Genomic DNA, 18,629 nt, shown 5'->3' on the forward strand with positions numbered 1-18,629 from the left:
TTAAACTTAATATGTAATAATAAACGGTATTATAAAGAAGCCTTTAGTCAGTTCTTGACCTTGACTTCTCCTTGAGCAGACTGTCTTGAAACCAAACCCATGGGTGTGAGCATAAAACCACTTAACAAAAGATGTGGGTAGCGTGGCAGGTGAACAGGGGTTAGGGTGGCACATGTGTGAGGGCATTGTAAGTGGGTGAAGTGGTAGGCATATAAAGGACATAAGTCAGACCAGGGGATAATTTGGTCTTGCGAAATGGTAAGATCAGATTGGAACAATAGTCGGACGGGTTATGTAGCTAATTAGATTGAGTTAGAGGAAGTTAGTGCATTAGGGTTGTAGTCAGGTCATGATGGTAATTGGGGATCGGGTAGTCACATCTGTTTTTAGGCAGCGGTGGATATGGTGGAGTCAGAGGGCTGGGAAGTCTAAAGATTAGGAGAGGTGGGCAAATTGATGAGGGATGGGCATTATCCAATGTTTAAGAATGTAGGGAGACAGAAGATGGAAAATTATAGCCCAGTGAACCTGACCCTGATCTGTGATAAGATTTTATAGATAGTGTGTTGTATTGTAACATTGGTACAATGTTATGGCCTTGTTCTTCGTACTGTTTATTTTTTCTGTTTTGATGGGTTTTTTTATATATATATAAATGTTTCGTAAAAGATTTTAAAAAGCTTTTCAATAAATATACTTAGATAAAAGATTTTAGAGCCCATTATTAATGATGAGGTGGATGAGATGGCAGAGCACTTGGAAGTACTCGGCATGTCTGACAAATCGATTTGTATTCTTTGAAAAGGTAACGAGCAAGTAAGATGAAGGAGAGCAAGTGGACATGATGGATTTGGATATCCAGAAGAACTTGGACAAGATGCTGCACTGGGGTCTCCTAAATAATATAATTGTCCAAGATGTTTGGGGCAAGGCAGTGATATGGATTGAGGCTTGGCTGACTGGAAGAAGGTAGAGAGTAGGGATGAAAGGCTCTTTTTCAGGATGGCAGCTGGTGACCGGTTGAGCTCCGTAAGGGTTCATGTTGGGACCACAATTGTTAACATTATACATTAATATTCTGGATGATGGAACTGAAGGATTGTTGCCAAGGTTGCAGATGACACAAAGATAGGTAGAGGGGCTGAGGAAGTGGGGAGACTGCAGAAGGACTTGGACAGGTGAGGAGAGTGGGCAAAGAAGTGATAAATGAAAACAGTGTGGGGAAGTCAGACGTTATACATGTTGGTAGGAAGCATAATGACATAGACATTTTACTAAATGGAGAAAATCTTCAGAAATCTGAGGCACAAAGTAACTTTGGAGTCCCACTTGAGGATTATCTTAAGATTAACATTTAGGTTCATCCGGCACTTGGAGGCCTGTGACAATTGGAGTGCCATAAGGGTCAGTGCTGGGTCCTCTTCTTTTTGTCATTTACATAAATGATTTGGACGCGAGCATAAGAGGTACAGTTAGTACGCTTGCAGATTGACACCAAAATCAGAGGTGTAGTGGACAGCGAAGAGGGTTACCTCAGATTACAACAGGATCTGGACCAGATGGGCCAAAGGGCTGAGAAGTGGCAGATGGAGTTTAATTCAGATAAACGTGAGGTGCTGCATTTTGGGAAAGCAAATCTTAGCAGGACTTATACACTTAATAGTAAGGTCCTCGGGAGTGTTGCTGAACAAAGACCTTGGAGTGCAGGTTCTATAGCTCCTTGAAAGTGGAGTTGCAAGTAGATAGGATAGTGAAGAAGGTGTTTGGTATGCTTTCCTTTATTGGTCAGAGTATTGAGTACAGGAGTTGGGAGGTCATGTTACGGCTGTACAGGACATTGGTTAGGCGACTGTTGGAATATTGCGTGCAATTCTGGTCTCCTTCCTATCGGAAAAATGTTGTGAAACTTGAAAGGGTTCAGAAAAGATTTACAAGGATGTTGCCAGGGTTGGAGGATTTGAGTTACAGGGAGAGGCTGAACAGGCTGGGGCTGTTTTCCCTGGAGCGTCGGAGGCAGAGGGGTGACCTTATAGAGGTTTACAAAATTATGAGGGGCATGGATAGGATAAATAGACAAAGTCTTTTCTCTGGGATCACGAGTCCAGAACGAGAGGGCATAGGTTTAGGGTGAGAGGGGAAAGATATAAAAGAGACCTAAGGGGTAACTTTTTCACGCAGAGGGTGTGCGTGTATGGAATGAGTTGCCAGAGGATGTGGTGGAGGCTGGTATAATTGCAACATTTAAGAGGCATTTGGATAGTTATATGAATAGGAAGGGTTTGGAGGGAGATGGACCGGGTGCTGGCAGGTGGGACTAGATTGGGTTGGGATATCTGGTCGGCATGGATGGGTTGGACCGAAGGGTCTGTTTCCATGCTGTACATCTCTATGACTATGACTTAGGAAGACAAATGCAATTATAACATTCATTTCAAGAGGGTTAGGGTACGAGAGCTGAAATGTACTGCTGAGGGTGTATAAGCCCTGGTCAGACCATATTTGGAATTTTGAGAGTAGTTGCGGACCCCATATCTAAGGGAGAATATGCTAACCTTGGAAGGGGTCCAGATGAGATCGGAGGGGGTGGGTGTGGAGCATGGTGGCTTAGTGGTTAGCACTGCTGCCTCACAGCGCCAGGGACCCAGGTTCGATTCTCGCCTCGGGCAACTGTCTGTGTGGAGTTTGCATATTGTCCTCATGTCTGCATGGGTTTCCTTCAGGTGTTCCAGTTTCCTCCCACAGTCCAAAGATGTGCAGGTTGGTGTGGACTTGTTGGGCTGAATGGCCTGTTTCCATACTGTTGGAAATCTAATCATGAGGTTTACAAGAATGATCCCGGGGGGAAAGGCTTGTCATATGAGGAGCAGTTTAGGACTCAGGATCTCTGCTCGATGAAGTTTAAAAGAATGAGGAGGAATCTGATGAAAGCATCCACAATGCTGAGAGGCCTGAATAGACTGGACATGGAAGATGTTTCCACTAGTAGGAGAGACTAGAACCTGAGGGCACAGCCTTCGAGTGAAGGGACAAACCTTCAGAACTGAAATGAGGAGGAATTTCTTCAGCAGAGAGTAGTTAACCTGTGGCATTCATTGCTGCAGAAGGCTGTGAAGGCCAAGTCATTAAATGTATTTAAGACAGAGATAGATAGGTTCTTGAATAGTAAAGGGTTTAGGGGGAGAAGGCAGGAGAACGGGATCAAATGGTCTAATTCTGCTTCTATACCTTATGATCTTATGAAGTAGGGGGAGATCTGTGTACCGCATTACAGGAGTAAGACATGGCTTTTATCTAACACTTTCAAGGTAACTATTCAGCTCAGTGAATTAGAATCCTCTGAAGTCTTGGTAAATCTAAATCAAAGTTGTGGACTTTTAAAGAGGGTTCTCGATGCTGGGTAACTGCCCACCAGACATTTATACATCCCAGGCAATTCCCCTGTAGTCACTGTGTCCTAGGAGTTCTTATGGGGCACTCACTATTCTCAGATATCCAGAGACTGGAAGACTTAGGCATTAAAGTGTCGAGATGATATTCTAACATGGGCAAAGAGAGTTTGATAACACAACAACATCCAACCCTATGATGTACGTATACAAGTCCAGAACGAATGACATACAGGAATGGCAAGTCTGGGTGATACCCCTTTGTGAACGAGAGTGCCGTACTACCAACACTAAATAGAAAAGATGGAAGACTGAGGAAGTGGCACAGAAAATTAAGTCAGAAAAATAAGACAGTTTGAAGGAGATGAGCATTTTCTCTGTAAACAATGTCACAAGCAATCAAATGTTCTACATATATAATGTACAACATAATCCACCAACCATCAGAACATAATTTGTCATTTTACTCCAGGGAACAGCATGGAAAACTTCTAGCTTATATTAAAGGTGATGCGGTTTACAACATTACATTAGGGTTTATAGCATACCTTGGTTAGCAACTGGCAATTTCAGTGGAATACTAATAATGCCCACCAGATCCTCAGTTGGCACCAGGGACCGGAGTATTGCTCGGATTCGAATAGCTTCACCTTTACCTGCTTGGATTAGCTGATACAATAGTTAAATTGTAGTAGATATGTAACAACAAGGATATGCATTCAAAATCAAAATAAATTTAGAAGCTTCCCTGTTATTGTACTTAAGACTTTAAAATGATCATTACCACCTTCCATAAATATTCATGATATTAAATATTTCAGAAATGGATAATTTACCATTGAATCAACACTCCATAATCTCAATGAACTCAATAAACATATTGTTTTTTAAAAAATTACTTACATGCATTTCTGGAGCACATCGGCCGAGAAGATCAATCAGAGCAGAGTAGAAGGACATGATGGAATAACCCGTGTGTACAATTTCCTCATCCTCCTCTTGACTACTGTTAATTAAGAGTTCATTTTTTATAGATATAAGATGGTATGCTATCATTTAGCTACATTTACAGCACAACTTTAACAGTACATTAGCAAGGGAGGACCTGAGATCAGAAGAACAATGTGTAAAAACTGTTTGAGTGAATTTCAGAAACAGCAAGGGACAGCAGACATTGGTTGAACTTATTTATCGGCCAAATTTATTTATTTAGGGTAGTGTGGGGCATGATATTAACAGGGAATGGGAGAAGCAAGTAGCACAGGTAACACAGTTATTATGGGTAACTTCAATCTGTGTAAAGACTGGGTAAACTACTCGAGCAATAAAGCTGAGGAGGATGAGTTTCTGGAATGTTTTAGGGATGCCTTTCTAGAACAGGATGCTGAGGAACTAACTAGATGGCATGCCTTTTGAGCTCTATCACAACATTTAAAATTTGACATTATCTACAAAAGTACAGTTGTTCTACTGAGGCAAAAATGTTAAATTTCAAAACGGCAAATTATTAAAACATTAGGCACAAATTAGTTGAGATGGACTGGGAAAGACATAATTGTGCATAAGTATTGGATAGTTATAAAACACTATTGCATAGAGCTATACAAATGTACAGCACAGAAACACATCCTTCAGACCAACTTGTCTATGCCAACCAGATATCCTAAATTAATCTGCCTCATTTGCCAGCACTTGGTAAATATCCCTCTAAACCCTCCCAATTCATATACCCATCCATGTGTGGTATAATTGTACCAGCCTCCATCATTTCCTTTGACAGCTCTTTCCATATACACACCACCTTCTATGTGAAAAAATTTGCCCTTCGGTCCTTTTTAAAACTTTCCCCGCTCACCCTAAACCATGGCCCTCAACTGTACATTTCTTCAAGGTGCTAAAACTCAAAAAAGGTCAGTTTACCATAGCTAATAACAGAATATCAAGATTGTGTAAGATTAAAGAAAAGTATAAAATTGCCAAAAATATCAGTTGCTCTGAGAATTGGAAGAATTTTTCGAGGGCATACAACAAAGGAAAGGAAAATAGAATATGAGTGCGATCTTGCAAAACTTATAAAGGCAGTTTGTAAATCTTGTATACATATGTAAAAAGAAAATATTTGGTTAAAAAATGTGGGTCCATTACAGGCTATAAGGAGAATTCATAAGGGAAAAAGAGAAACTAAATGATGACTTTACGTTGGTTTTCACAGAGGAAATAACAATCCAAGTGGTGAGGGAGAATTAGAACTGCAGGAAAATTAGCATTAGTGAGAAGATTGCACTGGAGAAATTAACAGGGCTGAAAGTTTGTAAATTCCCAGGACACAATGGTCGACATTCTAGTGTGTTGAAGGAGGTGGTTACAGAGATAGATCGTGCATTGGAGATTATCTTTCAAAATTCTGTAGATTCTGGAATGTTTCTTATGGATTTGAAGGTAGCAAATATGACTTTACTATTTAAGAAGGAAGTGAGAAAACAGGGAACTGCTGGCCTTATATCAGTCGAAGGGAAAATGCTCGAATCTGCCAAAAAGCATTGGATAAATAGATATTTGGTTGCTAATGGGACACAAATTGGCTGAGATAGATAGCCAATTACGAATTTAATTATGAACAGGCAACATAGATTTGCAAATGGGCAGTTGTGTTTGATGTACTTATTGGGTTTATTTTTTCTCAAGCTATTACAAACACAATTATAAATAACATAGTATACTTGATTTTCAGAATCATTTTCATTAAGTCCCCCCAGAGGAAGCTGGTTAGAAACATTAAAGCACATGGGATAGGAGGTAATATACTGACATTGATCAGTGATTGGCTAAGAGACAAAAAACAGAGAGTAGACCTAATTAGATCAATCTCATTTTGGCAGTCTGCAATGAATGGAGTACCACAAGACTCAGGACTTGGACCCCAACTGTTGTTAGTGAGAATTCTTGATCAGCCTGTCTTGTGGCTCCACTAATATTGGATATGACCAATAGTACCAGATTCAAAGCCATGTAAAAGTAAAGAAAATATTGATGCTGTTGATCCTATTCAAATCTTTCTGGACAATACATTTTAGCTTTTGTCACTGACTGCATAATTTCAGTTAATATGTAAGCAAAAACTTCGAAATGGATTGAAATTTTATAAATACAAATAAATATACAGAGGAACCTCCATTATCCGAATTTTGGATTATCTGAACACGATTGCAAGGTCCCAGTGCTTGGCTAAACTATGTTATCCAGTGTTTGATCAACTGAATGAAATACTCCCTGCCCATGTCCTCTGAATAACTGAGGTTCCTCTGTAATCCTTTTAAGCCATCAAATCAAGAACAGCAATGTATTACAAAGGAAATGAAGACTCACCCATCTTCCCTAGCTTCAGTTGGAGGGAGATCGCGGCATGGATCTTCTGAGATTTCAATCGCATCTTTCATTGCAGCTAATAAGCCATGCCCTCCTTCACCCCTCAGAGCAGGGCCAAAGCACTCTGGACGACGAATCAACAACTTCACCACAACACTTGCGTTTTCTTCAACACTTTCACCTTGAGGAACAGTAGGATTCAATTTTACACAACAAATTCATGAAAGCATAGAGAAGCAAAAGGAGAAAGGGTTTCAGACCAACTGCAATGCTTGTCTGAATATCTCAGCTTATACTTCAATGGACATTAACTTGCAGAAGTACTAGGGCCTGGATTGAGATGAAAAGTTGTATCCAGAACACAATATCAAAAAAAGACTTAAAAGATCTTTCAATGGCTATTATCGGCTTGGATGCATTACTTAAGAAAAACAGACCTGGAAAGAGTATGTATCTCTCAAATCAGCTGTCTCAAACAGATTACCAGTTACAGTTACGTTGTGTTAGTTAATGGCACTACTTCTTAAATTGAACAGGCTTGTGATTACAATAACTGCAAGTCAGGCTACAACGGATTCGAATTTGGAAGAGATGGAAGAATAGCAAAACAACTGTGATACTCTAAACTTCAGGACTTTAATAACTCTTCACAGATGGAAAGAAGCAGAAATGGTCAGCACCATCTCCTCCATTAGGGCGTCTGGATCTGCCTGTGCAGCTCCTGCTGTCTCTGGTTGTGATGGCTTTTATTGATGCATTGTGGTCAAGTAGGTGCATTGATAGAGGAAAGGGACAGTGTAGAGGGTTCAGAAGAGATTTACCAGGATGTTGCTGGGTATGGAAATTTTGAGTTATAAAGAAAGGCTGAATAGGCTGGGACCTTTTTCACTGAGCGTAGGAGGTTGAGAGGCAACCTGATAGAAGTTTATAAAATAATAAGGGGGATGGATAGAGTGAATGGTAGTTGTCTTTTCCCGAGGATGGGGATTTCAAGACTAGGGGACACATTTTAAGGTGAGAGGAGAGAGATTTAAAAAAGACATGAGGGGCAAATTTTTATGCAGAGGGTGGTTCACATATGGACTGAACTTCCTGAGGGAATTTAGTGCATGTGGATATAATCATAACGTTTAAAAGACATTTGGATAAGTAAATGAACAGGAAAAGTTTGGAAGGATACGTGGTAGCAGCAAATAGGTGGGACTAGTTTAGTTTGGGATTATGTTCGGCATGGACTGGTTAGACCAAAGGGTCTGTTTCAAGCTGTATGACTCTAGAATAGAATTATGATGGTGGTTACTGGGTATCATGCATGGCTGAGTTCATTACAGGAGATTCAGCTTAATAAAAAGGGTCGTTAATGTTGTGTCCCCTCTTCCCTTGCTCCTTTACTACCATTAGCACATCCTTTTCTTTGCTCTGAGCACCCTCACCATTTCACTTGTTAACGCCCTCCTCTCACCCTTTTGTCAATAGATTAAAAACTACCATTTTCCACTTTCAGTTTCAGCAAGAATTGAAACATTAACTCGGTGTGTCTCTCTCCTCAGATGCTGCCAAACTTGCTGAATTTCTCCCGCATTTTCTATTTTTATTTCAGAATTGGATAATGTTCGTGCAGAAGTGCAAAGTCATCAAAAAGTTCTCAAACTCCTGCCAAACTGGTTCCTGCAGATTAATGCAACAACTGAAAGCTCCAGAATCTTATAGAATTGCAGCAACTTCCAGAGGAAATCAACAGCAATTAATTTGTAAGTAGACAGTCCCTTTAAAGAGCAATGCTGCGGGGTTATGCATGATTTGGAAATGGCATTAACTGAAACACCAAAATGGTAGAGCTAATGGCAAATCAGCAGTTTATTTTGATTGGTATTATGATCTGTCCTTTTTGCCAACTTCCAGTGGGCATTCACTGCCTGCTCACTCATGCCCAGGCCAAAATGGCACCCATTATATCTTGCCTCTAGAAATGTGCTGTCTCTCTCCAATGCTAAATGGGATCTTAAATGACTCTTGTGTCAGGCCGCACTAATCAACCATAACTTTCATTCCGGGAGCTATAGTTTCTTTCAAGAAATCATGTGGCACATCCCCACCTCTGAACCAGAAGCTCTTAGTTCAAGTCCAAGAACAGAACTCAATGGCCAAACAAGTTCTTAATCTAGCAAAAAAAGGATTGGGTATTAATCTCCAACAAGTATCAATGGAGACTGTGAAATGCAGAAGAGCTTCCCGGTCAACCATGTGATATAAAATGTTGGCGCCCATAAATATCTGTGGCTCCAGGCTCTAACATGCATGTAAAAGTGCGTGGTGTCACAGCAACTCAGACTGCTTAGGGACAGAGGGATTGTGAGCCAGTTGGCTGGTGGATCAGATTGTGGCAATAGCACAGGTTTCAAACCCCATTCTAGCTGGGATGGATTCCAGGCATACCTCTCGGGAGGTTGGGGTGCTGTGATTTGGACCTTCTTTTGGGTAGAGAATTCAAGCAGAAGAAGAAGTCACCTTCAAGATCTGGTCTCTGTGGTTGGTAGAACTCCCAAGAGTTCTACTTGTTTACTCTGAGAATAGTAGCCCTTCATATGTTTTTCCATTATGATTGCCAATGTGTTACAAAATAACTGCTCCCTCCCCCAAGCAGTGCTATTTCAGAATGAAATCGTTCTGAGTTCACATTAAAGTTATGTAAACTATTTGAAGTGATAATTTTATTTTGGTGAAGGGGGAAACAAGCTATTCCAGGATGGTTTGCAAAGTAATAGGATGAATAGTGGGGACAAGAGAGCAGGGCTACAGTATCTCTAAAATTGGGCTTGATTTTGATTCTGCGCAAATGAATGGGTTTTGAGTGAAACTACATCTGCTCCTTCCCCCTAATCATTGTACGTATTTCTGTGACATATTTAATTCTCAACTGTAGTTCAGCTGTAGTTCATCAGGTGAGTTTTTTCCCCCCTTTTTACTATAGATAGCAATCTCTTTCAGCCAAACAGAAGGAACAGACAAAAATGTGAAAAAAGTTTGGAGTGGGGAGAGTGGAAATGCAAAGACGTTAGAGTTAAACCAACAGTAAGGGAGCATGGAAAGAGGCAGAGAGAAAAACAAGAAAAATTGAACTGACAATGGAGAGAGTTTTGCCACAGTGGAATTCTCAGTGCTGTTGTTGCTGGCAACACTAATTTAAAGTTATTGATATCCAAATCTAATATCATCAGCAACCAATCGTTTTGTGCATCCCATAAGTGCCATTACCTCTCCTTCTCTATTTATAATGGAAGTCTCGTACTGTTACGTGCAATTTTAGAGGTAGGGCCCCACTGCAAAACATGTTATATCACAGCTAATCAGGTCAAGAGTCAACCTCCAAATCTTTCTAACCCACACCAATGTGAGTAACAGAGAGTAACAGTTGGTAACAGAAAGAGATTTCTGATGGAAAGAATGTTTGAGCCTCTACCATCGCCACCCAGGGTTCCATGTTATAACTTGCATGCTACCATAGCAACCCCCAGACTCTGTGTGAACTCCAACACACCACCATCATTAATCAACAGTAAATTGTTTTCTGGAGCAGCGTGGCCCAGGGAGACTGGTGACTAGGAGCCACAGTAATGGGAAACAATTCTGTTCAATTTCAGAGAAAGAGGATTGGGAGAAGGTGCCAGAACAATGAAGAGCAAGGGAAACTGAATGGAAGGAAACTTTTTTTTATGAGAAAAATTAACAAAAAAATTTCTCCAAAATCAAATCCATACCTTTTCAAGACAGATAATTTCCAAGACTTTTACTTTACCATGATTAATCCAGATTTTATTTTGAAGCTTACCATACAACTACAATAAGAAATCAAGGCATCAAACCTACCATTGACAAACACTGCAAATCGTAAGAAAAGCAGGTAACGTTCCCCTTCAATAGGATTCCAACCAATATCAGGATAACCCTTGGCCACTAGCATGGGGCAACTTTGTAAGCCACAACCCGCCAGGTAGGTCACAACCTGTCAAATGTAAATATTAGTTTTTGTCACTTGTCTCTTATTTAAATACATAACAATTTTAATTAAATCTTTCAGTCATGAGGTTTTAAAATCCCCATGTTTCTTTCACCTTGTATTGTCACAATGCAGACCTTCATAAGTCAATAATCAGTCTAAAACAATAAAATTACTGATGTTTCACATTATCACTTCATCAAAGACCTGATGAGCATCAACTGTCACAACTTGTAAATCTACATACTTATGCTGTTCTGTTATCTACATTTGAACTTGAACCGATGTAAGTACTGTACTAGCTAAAGTTAATCTATTGGGAATAGATCCAATGATCTGAGTGAAATTTAATCAGTGAACAAATTAAAATATTTCATACTAAATTAAAGATAAACAGTTGCACATTCCTGCTAATTTAATCACAAATCACATTAACACTGTACAAAACGTAGAGAAAACGACAGAAAACAAGTGATAATTCTGCACAATTAAAATCTATTCACAAACATCTTAGTAGTTCCTATATTTTCCGATCCTGCAAATAAATATTTGTTCCAAAACTCCATTCTCAATATGAGCTGCACTTTCATAAGGTGAAAGCCAATATAACACTATTGTAGCATTGTGACTCAAATTCAGGTAATGCAGGGGAAACTTCTTATTTATTTGTCCTTAAGCAGTACTGCTCCTGAACTTCTTCTATAGATGTTTTCATGTATACTGCTTTATGAGGAGGCTGCAGCAAAATAAACATCAAATTTCTGATTTTAGAGGCCGTTACATATAGATTATTCAACAATCAAATCTAATACATTTCAGGGCTAACTGCTCGCTCACACTATTGATTTTAGAACTGTTTAGATGAAAGTGCAAGTTAAATTCAAGCTAGTCCTGTCAAGATTGGTTGTAATATTTTACCTTGTGAGAAAGAAACATGATTTTACTGAATTTGGGATTACTACAGGATGTTATTAGTGTATGACAGAAGCAGCAGCACTTTCATCTTAAGTTAACTTCAACACTTGCACCCATCATATCTCATCAACAATCTGCCAAGGGTTTGTGAAGGCAAAAAGGATAGAAAGACATCCATTTAAAAAGCCTGTGTCACTATTTCTGGATGCCCTGAAGTGTTCGCAGCCAATAAACTACTCTTGAAGTATAGTCCCTTTGTAAAACAAAAACACAGGGTTATCACAGTGGCTGACTGTGAATTCATTCACTTGATCTTTCTTGGATAATTTACCATCTCAGTACAAAAAGTTCATCCTGTCACCACCCCACCAACTCACATCCAGCCCGCTGAAAATAGTTAGCTGCTTCACACATCCAGAACCAAAGAGAAATCTTAAGATCAAAATTATTCTTCCTCCACCAGCACCCTGCTACGTTTGCCATTATTGGTCAGTGCATTGAGTATAGGAGTTGCAGCTGTACAGGACATTGGTTAGGCTACTTTTGGAATACTGTATTCAATTCTGGACTCTCTGCTTTAGGAAAGATGGTGTCAAACTTGAAATAGTTCAGTAAAGATTTATCAGGGTATTGCTGGGATTAGAGGGTTTGAGCTGAGTATTTTCCCTTGGCCTTCAGAGGCTGTGGGGGAACCTTAAAGAGGTTTATAATATCATGAGCGGCATGGATAGGGTGAATAGCCAAGATCTTTTCCTCAGGGTAGAGGGAATCCAAAAATAGAGGGCATAGGTTAAGGTGAGAGGAGAAAAACTTAAAAGGGTGCTAAGGGGCAGCCTTTTCACACAGAGGGTGAGATGTTTATAGAGTGAGCTGCCACAAGATTACAAAATTTAAAAGCCATATAGACGGGGACATGAATAGGAACAGTTTAGAGGGACATGGGCCAAATGGAACTAGATTAGTTTCGGATATCTAGTTGGCATGGATGAGTTGACTGAAGGGACTGTTTCTGTGTTGTATAACTTTATGACTCATTATTCTTCATATCCATACTTCACTTGCCTTGTGCTCCATCTACTGACTGACATAAGTTTGTCCACTTAACTGCTCTCCAACACAGATTGCAGTGGAGTTTAAGAAAGGGCTGGCATCTAAGACACTGAACTACAGAATGGATTCTGGCATTGGTAACGGAGCGTAGATTGATCAGATGAGTGAACAATACAGGGAGCTGGGGGAAGAAATTGACTCAACAGAGAAAAAAAAAATCCAAATTCAAAGCAACTAAACTGGTTCAGTGGGTAAGAAACTGTAAATAATTCTTGTTGATTTGAGCAGGCTTACTCATCACCAATGGATGGACCAAATTGGCGACAATGGACCAATACTACTCTTTCTTTTGCTGAATTGTCAATGGTGCATCATATACACTCAGTCTTTGCTTAAATTTTAATGAAACTCAACAGTAGTTAAATTGTCAATATTGTGGGGTGGGTACAGTACACTTCAGGCAGGATGCTTTCACACTGTCTCCAAACAAAATCAGAGGAAGAAAAAACCCTCATATTAAGTGCATTACCTTATCCAAGTCAGGCTCCTGCAAGTCCAGAGCAAGCTCATTGTTATCCATGACAGAGGCAGCTGCTACATCCAGAGGGGTAGAACCTCGCATGCTGGGTGACGCTACGTGCAGAAAAGAAGTCGGTTTAACCTGATGTAAACTCTACCACTTACATCAAATAAATCAGCCCTCAGCAGCCAATATGCATGGTGTAAATATATAAGACAGGATACTGTAGCTGACACAGGGAAATGTGTTTGCATTTTGACCATTCATACAACAGAGGGCAGCCTCTCCCAAATTTGCCAATGGAGTATGACTGTACAGCCGATGAAGCATGGCTCGAGAATTCCAGTATTAAATTCACTAAGCAATCAGTCCATCTACCATTCACCTTGTCAGCTGGTCAATTATTTTTCACTTTCTACTAATAATGTTGTCATGACATAACTAAATTTATTCACATAAGTAAGTGCTCATATCAAATGTTCATGAAGGAGATTCGGAATGCATATGACACACTCCCATTTCTTGTATTCTGGAAAAATACAATCTGCATTACATGCAAAACATCAGCGAAAGAAATAAGGGGAGAAAACATCAAGAAAATGCTGCATCTTTTCGAACCAGGTGGCAGAGCTGGATGTTCAATCAAGAACCTTTGCAAAATCTAGTTACCCCGAAAACATTTTTTTTTGTTCTAATCTGGGATCTAAAAAACATTCTCTGCCAGCCTGCCAACTATTTGAACAGGTGAAAAAGAAAAGACCTCAGTCCTTGGCAAACGTGGACCGCAGAAACCAGAGATCTTGTCTCGTCCTGACCTCTGAGCACAAGATCAGTGTTGTGACACCTATCTATTCACATGGAATGACCTCATCGGTTAAAATTAAAGTAGGTACCCAGTCCAACACTGCTATTTTCCAGCAAGTAACTGAGATGGTCAAACATGGCCTTCTGGTTCTGACGGCTGATACGACAGAAGTAGCAGAGGAATCGACAGCAGCTAGCTACCATTTCAGGGAAAGCAATCTCCTAAAACAAAGACAAAAAGAAAGATTTTTTAAAACCATTGCTGAACACAATGCAATGAAGTAAACACCAAGTTTAAATACTACACAGTGAAATTCTTTACTTACGGCTGAGCGTAAAATTCATTTTTAAAATCTCAGCATATTGTCAAACATAAATTAGAAGGAATAAATGCCAAATAACCCAGGATACATTATCATTAATAATACATTTTTGATTAAGGCAAACCTCTTTTAAACATTCACCTTGTGAGAGAGAATGGCAGTTAAGCCAAGAGTTGCACAAAAATGGAGGAAGAATCTCTCAATGATGATCTACCTAAACCAACTTATCTTCCCTCCAACAGGTGACTAGCTCAACTGAAACACTCGTCTAAGATTTTGGAATTCAAACAAGCTCCAGAGATGGTCTGATTTCCTTAAAACATTTAAGAGGAAGAAGTTATGCACTTCACTTTATGTGTCAATCTTAATGTTATGCTGTGTTAATGTTGTCCTTCATTTTATAAACAAGTTCAACTTTCACACACAATCACGGTGGACAGGATTCAGCAAGGGTGAATAAAAGAAAATGTTGAAAATATACATGCAGTCTGGCAGTATATTTGGAAAGAGAAAATATTACAGATAGGAAGTTTATAAATGTGTTATATTTTGGCACTGTGTTCAACTTGATCTAAAATAGATTGGTGAAAGGAGTCATGTGGCCTCCTCCACACCTTGCTGGAAGACAAGCCCAGATGATTTGGTTGCTATATAGGGTTGAGATAAGGAAGTTTGGGGGTGGAGGAGAGGGGGACAGTTTTTCACATGATTAGAGGAGTTGTATTATCTGTGGATTTTCAGGAGCATGGCATTTCCTGACAAAGCTGACTTACCCCAGGTTAGAGTGACCTGTTGGATCCAAGTGGCAGGGACCCAAGTTCAATTCCAGCCTTGGGTGACTGTCTGTGCAGAGGATACACATTTTCCCCATATTTACATGGGCTTCTCTGGGTGCACAGGTTTCCTCTTGATGTTGGAAAATGTGCAGGTTAGGTGGATGGACCATGCTAAATTACCCCATAGTCTCCAAGAATGTGCAGGTAAGGTGGATTAGCCAAGGGAAATGGGGGTTATGGGGATGGGGTAGAGGGAGTGTAGTGGATCTGTGGTTGGGCTGATCTCCAGAGGGTCAGAGACTCAATGGACTAAACAGCCTGTTTCTGCACTGTAGGGATTCTATGATTCAATCCTTATTCAGAGAAGTGGGAATAGGATTGAGCAGCCCCAGTGACCCAGGGAGTAGACTCCATGGTAATGCACAAGAAAAGCATTTAGTTGGGTGGAAGGCCTACTTTAGTTCTTTGGGACTTTGTCCCAGGTTTCTGAGACAGTTGACCCACAAACTTCACCTCTCACACCTATTCACATGACCCACCGATTCATATCGTACCAAGGTTGAAATCTGCTCTTTCACAAATTTAGCAACTTGAAACAAACGAATAGTTAAAGCCAGGAGCAATTTTTTGAGTTTGCTTTAGAATCATTGAATCATAGATTCTAAGCATTCAGAAGTGGTAGAGACACTCGAAGGATGTAAATGTTCAGGTCAGCTTTGTCCAGCTCCTTAAATGGGCTTTATTTCCTTCTGTGATCCAGTGCTGAGCAAAAACAGATTTCTGGGTATCTCCCTTAACAGGTAAAATGAAAGTATTAATCAGCATATTGGCCCATAATATTACCACAATGCAAGTAGTATTGGATCTAATTTCTGGGATGAAGGGATTTTTCTATGAGGCATGGTTCAGCAGGTCAGGTGTCCATTCAGAGTTTAAGAATGGGGACATTATTTTATTGAAACATAAGTTTCTGAGAGGTTCCACAGCAATAGATGCTGAGAGGTTATTCAGCCCTGTTGCAATGGGAAAAGAGCCTTCCTGTCCACTTTATCTATGCCTCTCATGATCTTATACACCTATAGCAGGTCCTTCTCAACTTGCACTGATCCAAGGAAAACAACCCAAGCCTGTTGAATCTTTCCCCACAGCTCAGAACCTCCAAACAGGCAGCAATCTGATAAATCTCCTTTGCACCTGCTGTAGTGCAATCACACCCTTCCTGTAATATGGGTGACCAGAACTGCACACAGTATTCCAGTTGTGGCTTAATCAGCATTTTATACAGTTCCAGCATAATCTCTTTCTTTATGTTCTATTTCTTGGCTAAGAGAGGCAAGTATTCCCTAGGCCGCCTTAACCATCCTATCTATTGTCCCTGCTCTCTTCAGGGATCTATGGACATGTGCACCAAAGTCATTCTGATCTTCAGTACATTTATGGTCCTACCATTCACACTGTAGTCCCTTTCCTTGTTAGCTCTTCCCTGTTGCATTACTTCACATTTGTCTAGGATGGATTTCATTTGCGACTGTTCGGTTTACTTGACCAGTTCATTGATACCCTCCTGCATTTTATGGATATTTTCCTCACTATTAACAACCTTAATGACTTTCCTGTTATCCATATACCTCTCGATCATACATCCTACATTTAAATTCAAATTTAAATCTGCTAAAAAGGCGGATTAACCCACTTAGAATTCATTTACCTGCAGAGTTAACAATCAGACTGTTAGTCCCAATGCTAGCAGCAGTTATTTTTCTCAAACGCTTATTCATCAAATGAAATAGTCAAGTGGTTAATATTTAGATTTCCACTATTTGTACTGCATCACTAAGACATTCAAAACAAATTGTGAATAAATACTAAAGTTCCACATCCAATTACTTCAAGAGCATTACAATTCTATAAAGACTTTTATCTGCTCAATGCAAATTACCTGTGATTTATTTCCTCCAAGTACATTCACCATGACGTCCATGACTGTCTCATGCATGCCTAGCACTCTCATTAAATTTGGATGTTGATAGAATACTTTGTTGTTCATGATATCCCTGAAGAATATGTAATAACAAGACTGAAATTAATACACGATTACTTGAACCATGATTTACCTGAAGCAGGAATTCTCTATGCTAAATCTGTTTTTATTTTTAAGGTGAACAATTCTCACATTCCCCCTTTTTCTGATGGCTGCCAGCTTTTACTGGCACTGAGAATTCTTGTATCTCAAATTAGAGTCATTGACACCTGAGCCATTGCTGTCAACGTCGACAGGTTTTTGATCAAACAGCATTATAGTTAAGTTAGGTTTTATCCTTATTCACCCTCAAACTTCCAACATGGTGTTCAGGATAGTGATCAGTTGTCTGGTCAGTTTTCACCCCTCCATAAACGACAATTACACCAATTGTGCCACTATCCGAATTGGCATTGACCAACTTCAACAAACCGATGTCAATCGTGGGTACTGCATGACAAAATCTCCTTGCTGATACATTGGAAAGAAATTCATCTTCTGTGATATTACAGGCCACATGCCTGTCTGCCGTGATAGTCATGTTTATTTGTTACATCTCTATCTTTTCAGCTTCACATTTCCTCCAAGAAAAATCAGAGCTCATGACACCTGTAAGAAATGTAATCTTACAGAACATTTTTTTTATTATTCACTTGTGGAACATGGTCGTTGCTGACTGGCCAGCATTTAATACCCATCGTAGTAACCCTTGAGAGTGGTGGTGAGCTGCCTTCTTGAACTTGAAGCAGTCCATATCTTATTGGTCGACTACAACACCCTTAGAGAGAGAATTCCAGGATTTTGATTCTAGCAGTAGTGAAGGATCAGTGATATATTTCCCAAGTCAGGATGGTCAGTGGCTTGGAGGGAACTTGAAGGAGGTGATGTTCCCATGTTTCTGTTGCTCTTGTCCTTCTAGATAGAAGTGATCCTGGATTTGGAAGATGCTGTCTGAGGAATTTCTGCAACGCACCTTTTCGATGGTACACTGCTGCTACTAAGTGTTCGTGGTGGAAGGAATGGATGTTTGTGGATGTGGAGCCAATCAAGTTGACTGCTTTGTCCTGGATGGTGTCAAGCTTCTTGAGTGCTGTTGGTGCTGTACTCATCCAGACAAGTGGGGAGTATTCCATCACACTCCTGACTTGTGCCTTGGAGATGCTGGTTAGATTTTGGCAAGTCAGGAGGTAAGTTACTAGCCATGGTATTCCTAGCCTCTGATCTGCTCTTGTAGCCATTGTGTTTTTGTGGCAAGTTCAGTTAAGTTATGGTTAATGGTAATGCAAATAATGTTGATAGCGGGGGAGTTCAGTGATGGTAACAGCATTGATATCCAGGGCAATGGCTAGATCACTGGAGACAGTCATTGCCTGCCATTGGTTTGGCACAATTGTCATCTGCCAATTGTAAGCCAAGCCTGGATACTGTCCAGATCTTACTGCATTTGAACATGGACAGCTTCAATATCTGAG

The 18,629-nt window shown here is 40.0% G+C and overlaps 1 protein-coding gene across 14 annotated transcripts in view; it reads right to left on the minus strand.

Moving 5' to 3' along the window:
- Positions 1-18,629, minus strand: part of ryr3 (ryanodine receptor 3) — a 366,212-nt gene that overhangs the window by 138,085 nt on the left and 209,498 nt on the right. For 11 of the 14 annotated variants that reach the window (XM_060828909.1, XM_060828911.1, XM_060828907.1 and 8 more), the window contains 7 exons: positions 17,077-17,191; positions 14,128-14,260; positions 13,244-13,347; positions 10,620-10,755; positions 6,753-6,933; positions 4,290-4,392; positions 3,935-4,055 (listed from right to left, as the gene is read on the minus strand). In XM_060828909.1, the coding sequence (XP_060684892.1) occupies positions 3,935-4,055; positions 4,290-4,392; positions 6,753-6,933; positions 10,620-10,755; positions 13,244-13,347; positions 14,128-14,260; positions 17,077-17,191 (893 nt within the window). The remainder of the gene's footprint in view (positions 1-3,934; positions 4,056-4,289; positions 4,393-6,752; positions 6,934-10,619; positions 10,756-13,243; positions 13,348-14,127; positions 14,261-17,076; positions 17,192-18,629) is intronic. The other 3 variants (XM_060828910.1, XM_060828905.1, XM_060828900.1) reach the window with 1 other exon arrangement.

The sequence above is a fragment of the Hemiscyllium ocellatum genome, chromosome 8 (assembly GCF_020745735.1).
Source record: "Hemiscyllium ocellatum isolate sHemOce1 chromosome 8, sHemOce1.pat.X.cur, whole genome shotgun sequence".
Classification (NCBI taxonomy): domain Eukaryota; kingdom Metazoa; phylum Chordata; class Chondrichthyes; order Orectolobiformes; family Hemiscylliidae; genus Hemiscyllium; species Hemiscyllium ocellatum.